Genomic DNA, 7,180 nt, shown 5'->3' with positions numbered 1-7,180 from the left:
AATGATCTACCACTTAGAATTAAACAGTTCTCATTAGTTACTACCTTCAGAAGGCCTTGAAAACATATCTTTTTTGCAGTTTTTAGTTATAAGATTTGTTCTCATTTTTTATGTACGGTACATGTAATTGTCATTTACTGTAGGCGCTTTGGGCCTTATGGGAAAAGCGTGGTATAAGTAATAATAATAATGGCCATCCCTCCTTTATATTCATAGTGCTAGGTACCATTCCTATGCAAGTACTCACATTGTACTCTTCGATGAAACGCCATTGATGTTATGTTATTATGTTTTATAATCTGTATAATTTAGTACATACATGTATTTTGTAACACACATGTACCAGTGAGCAACGAATTTCCATTTGTTACGGACAATAAATCAATTCAATTCAATTCAATTCAATTCAACGTACTAAGATTACCATGATTCTTCCGATGTTAGTTTCACTTTTATTTTTTAGAAGAATAATATTGCACAGACTCTTTGGTATCTATAAGACAATGGTACGTGTACACTCTAAATTGTTGTATTGCAGTCAAATTCATATGGGGCTCAACCAATATCAGTGTCAATACGTGGCCCAAACAATCCTGGATTGGGCTTTTGTCACATGGACTTCATTGTGTAAAGTCTTATTTTCTACTTTATTGATATTGTTGAACAAATTCGATGTGAACATCAAAGCCCGGCCCCCCCCCCCCCCCCTCTGAGGACGGATGGACCCCATGCGTGTTACCAAAATGTCCGGTAAAGGGCCGGGGTACTTTTCGTGCGACAAAGTCCTGCCCGAGAATTGTAAAAAAAAAGGGGTGTATTAACTTTACACCCGGAGATTTCTTTAAAAAGGGGGTGTTTTTTCGTTTTTTCTCTCATCTCTTTGGACTCCGGAGAAATTATTCCGAATTTAGGGGGGTACATTGCGCATTTTTCATGATTTAGGGGGGTCTCCAAGGCAGGAAAAGCCCGCGAAAGGGGGTTCGGAAATGTTGGCAGTCCTCAGATAGGGGGTGCTTTAAAAAAAGAGGGAACAAGCATATGCGTACCCTAAATAACACTGAGTGGGGGGGGGGGGGGGCGGGCATCAAAGGCATTTAGGATTTAGGAGGGGTGCCATAACCAGCCCATGCCCCCCCCCTCCCCTTTAAATCCCAATGGTCCGTTTTCTTCTGATTTACTTAAGCCCGACTCAAGGTATAAGATCATGTTTGATAAAGCAAATTGAGACCTTGGAGTAAAACACCCCTTCACGGTTAAGGCCGTCATTATAATTTGCGAGTAATCATTGCGTCATCAATGATTTTAAGACGCGCGTGTATTGCGTCACTTCCTGTGCTGGGCGCTCCTTCATATCGACACGTGTGCTTTGCATTAGGCATAAAATAAAAGTTTACTCTCGATTTAAAGTGGCGCCCATGTCGGCCCAATCGCAATATTGTAACCGTGAAAGGGTGAATTTTTTTTTTAAAGATGACAGCAACTTCATCATTTTATTTCATTTTGATTAAAGCATAATTTTTCATTAATGCATGTACATGTATCACATGAATCAGAAAACATATTTTTTATAATTGCTACTCTATTAATTCATTGAGAAAAAGGGTATGAGGTTATGTCATATTTTTAAAGATTATTCAGTAATTCTTTTGCGTTTTCTACATGTTATTAAACTAGAAATATGTTGCAGCTTCAAATTTTGATTTAACAGCGTTATTTTTTAGCATGTGTCGAGTTTCACAGAGGAATTTAAACATGACATGAAGTTGAATTGAGTAAAAACAAAGAGAGAGAGAGAGAGAGAGAGAGAGAAGAGGGGTAGTGAGGGAGAGACAGAGAGATGAGGAAGAAATAGGAGAGAGAAAGAGAAAGAGAGACAGGGAGAGAGCAATATCCACTGCAAATCACTCAAGACAGGGTTCTTTACAAGGCCTTAAAAAAAAAGTTGTATTGCCCTTTGCGACCGACCCCAAAACCTTGAAATCTACTGTCGGCTTTTTAATAAAGTTTTTTTCTTCTGTTTTTTCGGAAAAAATGTTTTAAAGGGTTCAAAACTGAGAAATATCAGCCCAAAGAGGGAGTAAAAAAAAAAATGTAAAAGATTTCCGACCGACTGACCCATCTTTTGGCACCTAAAGGGCAATACATGTACATCTTTTTTTTTTAGGCCTATACAGGATATTTTCAATTTCAATACTATGTTTCAAGACAAAATTCATGTATCGTTAAGATATAATGTTATTTCATAACGATTTCTTGCTCCCTGCAAAAAGAATTGGCAGATTTATCATTAGTATTGAGAAAAGGGACGTTTCAATTAATTTTGACTTCAAAACAAATGAACGATTTAAAATTTTTATAGGCATAAGGCATTTCTAAGTAACTTGATATTTTATCCTGTACTTGAAACTTCTCTTTTTGATTTCTGGCTTTCCGATAAGAAAATTTATGAGGAATATATGGAGTAAAAGTATGAAGTAAAACTTGACCACATGCATGGATATTCTATAACCGTACTCATCTACTGAGTCAACGAAGAGAAGAGAAATGCGAATTCAGGTGAAGCATGTCTAAAGGGGGGGGGGGGGGGGGGGGACAGAGAAAGAAAGAAGGAAAGGAAGGGAGAGAGAGAGAGAGGATAAAAACATCAAAAGAGAAGAGAGCTGGATGACGAGAAAGACAAAGAAAGAAAGAACCAGTTCATAATTCTATCAAGAAGATGCACATTAGGTACAGGCAAATTCTATTATAATGAAACCAAAGGAACAATATCAGCAAACCTTGTTAAGAGATTGTTTAGCAACAGAATGTTAACAGCTTGGATGGGTCATGGAGCTAATAGATTGTTCAATATTTTACTCTATACCGGTACTTAAATAGTGTATTTTTATTTAACTTGCTTCTATAGAATCAAATTTGCCTTTACAAATACATGTACATAAACAAAAATAACTGCAACAATTTCAGTTGAAATACATATAACATAGATTTTATTATAATTACATCTTCATAGAAATATTGATTTTTCAACTTCATTTGATGTCAGTTCTACTTTACAAAAATTATGAATTTCGTACATGTGCATGAAAAAATACACAAAAGATGTGTGACAATAGAGTTCAGCTTTGATAGACTGCTTCTTCACATGACAGAAGTCCTCCATGCAGGGAAAAAAGTATACAGGGAACGGGGCGAAATAGCCCCCAAAATGCCCCCAAAAGCCCCCGGAAGTCGTAAAAGAGCCCCCAAATTTTGCATAGAGTTCAATGCAAAACAAATTAAAGAGTGTTATTTTCATGCAAGCAAGCTTGAAAAGTAGCCCCTGAAATTTGTTAAGTATTTTTTTCCCTGCCGCAATGATCAACTTTGCCTATCATAGTGAGAGTTTAGGATATCAGTCAAGTCTGGCAACAAGCTATCCAGAACATTGAGTCCACGATGGGTACACCTCAATCCCGCATCATCAAGTTTCATCAGACCAGACTCCCTAGCTGACTTGATAAAGTCACTAGACCCAAAGACATCTCTTAGGCAATCTCCAGGACTGAGCTGCTGCCACGTCTGGTCGGATATACCAGGCCGGGTTCGTAGACCTGTCAGGAGGAGCTCTCTCAGGACATCCACATTGGACAGTGGAATACGTTTCCTGGTGGCATCTCCATACTTTTCAACCTCCAGCATCCATGTATCTGGTTCCAGAGTCTGGATTCTGGCTTCTCTTTGCGGCAGAGTAGGAACACCGTCTGGAGTTGCTCCGATCTGCTCCGTTACTGCTGTTACCGATAGTTCTCTACTTTGGTGATCATTATTGCTCTTAGCTGCTGTGGAAAGCTTGATCAAATTCTTATTTGATCGATTATTAATAGTCCTTTCTTTAGATTCATCATGTCCTTTACTGTGACTGGGTAATGATTGCGAATATCCCCTTTTCCCATTTGGTAACGACTGTGAATATCCTCTTTTTCCATTTGGTAATGACTGTGAATATCCTCTTTTACCACTTGGATCTGCATTATCTGCAAACTGTTCTGTAATTGGAACAAAGCGTCCATGAGCACCAGGGCCTACCCCAATATACTGTTTCCCTTCCCAGTATGCCTTGTTATGGATGCTCTCTGCTCTCACAGTCCTTGCAAAGTTGGACACTTCATACCTATGGAAACCAGCCTGAGCTAGTCTTTCCACAGCAGTTTCATACATATCAGCAATTAAATCTGCATCTGGCATGGGCAGAACTCCCTGTTGGTCAAACTTATACAACAAAGTGCCTGGTTCAAGAGTCAATTGGTACAATGATATATGGCTGTCACATACTTGTAGAATCTGTTCGAGTTCTGCTTCCCAAGAATTCAGTGTTTGAGAAGGTCGGCCAAAGATGATGTCGATGCTGAGGCGGTCTGGGAAGAGTTTCCTGGCCTCGTGGATACAGGTCAGTGATTGGCCGACGGTGTGTTCACGACCAAGGGTTTTCAGGTCATTGCTGTCGAGTGCCTGGATGCCAAGGGACAGTCTATTCACACCTAAAATACAAGAAATAAAAATACAACAAAATTAAATGCACAGAAAAAAAATTGAATTGAAAATCTATTTCTATCAAAGCTATTTACAATCTTGTTGAATTAAACACCAAATATGATGTGAAATGTGATTACTGTGAAGGCTGGTGAACTCTAGATCATCAAAGAAATTTCCATGATTTATTCCATGCTTTATTACATGTATGTCTAACTGATAAAGTGAATCTCTTTATTGACATACATGTACTTTACACATTATCCAGTTTTTTCAACCCCTATTGTGAGTCTTAATTTACAGGATTACAATAAACATTACTTAATTTTTCATCTTCACTGTGCCACCAAGCTTGCCAATATACTGGCGAGTTTCAAATCCATTACATATTATGTTATCTGTACATCACAGATACCAAGCTATAAGTCCTTCATTACAGTTCATTTTGACATATTGAACAAAAATTATTGAACTTCACAAATTATGAACACCTTTTCGAGAGAAAAACAAGCTTTTTATCATTATCAAGATAACAATATCATAAACCTAGGCAGGCGAAACTGCCTATGACAGAGAGAGGGTTCAAGACGATAATGGAAAATGGTTGATACCGGTACCCTAGTAATCCTGAAAAGACCACTATCAGACTAACAACAAAATGATCAACAATTTATGTTACTTCCAAAGGCCAAGAAATGATCAGTTTGGAGATAAATTGGAGTCGAATTGACCAAGGTATTAATAAGAAAATTAATTCTACTACTGACCAGCACTTTTGAAATCCTCCAACTTCTTCATCTCTACTGACGTTGGGTTGGCTTCCATGGAGATCTCAACATCCGTTGGCATGGCAACAAGTTCCTTGACTGCTTCAATGACACCTTCAAGTACTCTTGGTTCTGCTAGGCTCGGTGTCCCTCCCCCAAAGAAGATGGAGTTGACCTGTTTGACACCACTAAGCTTGATCAAGGTCTGGGCTTCCCTCACCAAGCAGGCCCTCATCCGGTTTTGATCGATGGTTGGGGTTACGTACTTGTTGAAATTGCAGTAGGTGTAGCGTTTCTGACAGTATGGCCAGTGAACATAGAGACTTGCCTCCTCCATCCAAAGAGGATAATGATCTTCCTTGCTCCTGGGTTCAACATGACCACCATTTGTTGCAAGGGAGTGAGTAGATGATTCACATCTCTGATGATTTAGAAGAACTCTTGATAGATTCTTTGACAACGATGGCAATCGTCTAATCAATGGCATCTTGTTATTTTAAATATTCATTAGATCATATGAATAAAGTCATTGTTTAAGATGACAGCTCTCATTGACATTGTAGTATAGGAATGAGCCTTTCTTTAGTTAAAATTGAATGTAGCCCTTGGATAAAACACTCGGGTAGACTGGAGATGGCTGCATTCATTGGTTTCAAGCATATAGTTAAAATGCTTAAACAGGCTTCAGTGAGTTCTAGCTTCCTCACTGTAGAGTTGAGGAGAAAAGAAAACAAAGGAAAACTATATTTAATATAAGCACAGACTAGACTATATGATATAGGCCTAATTACACTCCAGCAAAGCATAGAGAGTCAATGCTAATGCGTATTGACCTCTAGGCTCTAGCACTGCATGCTTGCTGTGAGGCGGGTATTATTATACCCATACACAAATATACACACCACACAATATTCGCATAGACTCTACACAATCATGTCGATGCAGCTGTAAGCAAAGTTTGACACTAGACTTACAATTTGAATTTTTCAATAATTCTTTTTAACATCAGTAAGTTAAAAAAAAATGTATTTTACTGCTATTTAGGTGTCATCAATTGTCACTAAACTCTAAAGTACCGATTTTGAGTGAAATCAGTTGAGTTTTGTACAGTGGTGTTTGAAATGTTGAGAATCAAAAGCACACCTTTTACTACACAGCCAGGATAGTGATGCTCCTATGTATGGCCTAGGTCTAATTATAATAATTAATATTGTCTTGTTTTTCTTGTTTGTTTTAAAATTATCATGTTTGTAAATTGTAGCCAGAAGATGATTAACTCATAGACTATAATTCAATACATATAATGATCGCTCTTCTAGCTCTTAACAAATGATAAGACTATATTCCACAAGATCACAGTCACAATTTCGAACTAGCTTGTATTGTAATTGTGCGACTAAAATTATATTGGCATGCCTGTACCGTATTAGGCCAATACTATTACACAAATAAGAATATATATGGTGTATTGACATTAACGTCACTTTATAAATTAAAAACCTCAAATTTGCAGTTCTACACACCAGCATGTCAAAAAAATGACCACGATCATATTGAAGCCAATAACATGATTTAAGTGTCATATAAATTCGAGACATTGCTAGGCCTATACTAAAGAAATATGAAAATGAAAAGTAGATTTACGAACCATTTACGCACAGCCTATCCTTGAACCAAGACTACTAATTTTGGTTCCAACTAGGCGTTGTGGCGTGCGCCTGTAATCCAGCTAACAGTGGAAGTTACAAACTGATTCAGCCGAGGACGCAGGTTCGAAACTGAGTCACGTCTTTCGGATGGTGACGTTAAAGGTCGGTCCCCAGACGTAAATAATCATATCTGATTGATACACGTCTGTAAAAAACCAAATACACACACACACACACACACACAACTAGGCGTTG

General features: G+C 38.0%; 1 protein-coding gene across 1 annotated transcript; it reads right to left on the bottom strand.

Moving 5' to 3' along the window:
- Nucleotides 1-2,958: 2,958 nt before the first annotated feature.
- Nucleotides 2,959-6,960, bottom strand: LOC593850 (radical S-adenosyl methionine domain-containing protein 1, mitochondrial-like). Its single transcript, XM_011664768.2, has 3 exons — nucleotides 6,925-6,960; nucleotides 5,277-5,982; nucleotides 2,959-4,517 (listed from the first exon to the last, which is right to left on the bottom strand). The coding sequence occupies exons 2-3, from the start codon at nucleotides 5,761-5,763 to the stop codon at nucleotides 3,358-3,360; spliced, it is 1,647 nt and encodes a 548-aa protein (XP_011663070.2). The 5' UTR covers nucleotides 5,764-5,982; nucleotides 6,925-6,960; the 3' UTR covers nucleotides 2,959-3,357.
- Between the last annotated feature and the right edge of the window lie 220 nt (nucleotides 6,961-7,180).

This window comes from Strongylocentrotus purpuratus, unplaced genomic scaffold, assembly GCF_000002235.5.
Source record: "Strongylocentrotus purpuratus isolate Spur 01 unplaced genomic scaffold, Spur_5.0 spur5_scaffold_10, whole genome shotgun sequence".
NCBI lineage: Eukaryota > Metazoa > Echinodermata > Echinoidea > Camarodonta > Strongylocentrotidae > Strongylocentrotus > Strongylocentrotus purpuratus.
The sequence above is the reverse complement of the archived record's forward strand: the minus strand, read 5'-3'. Positions and strand labels throughout refer to the sequence as shown.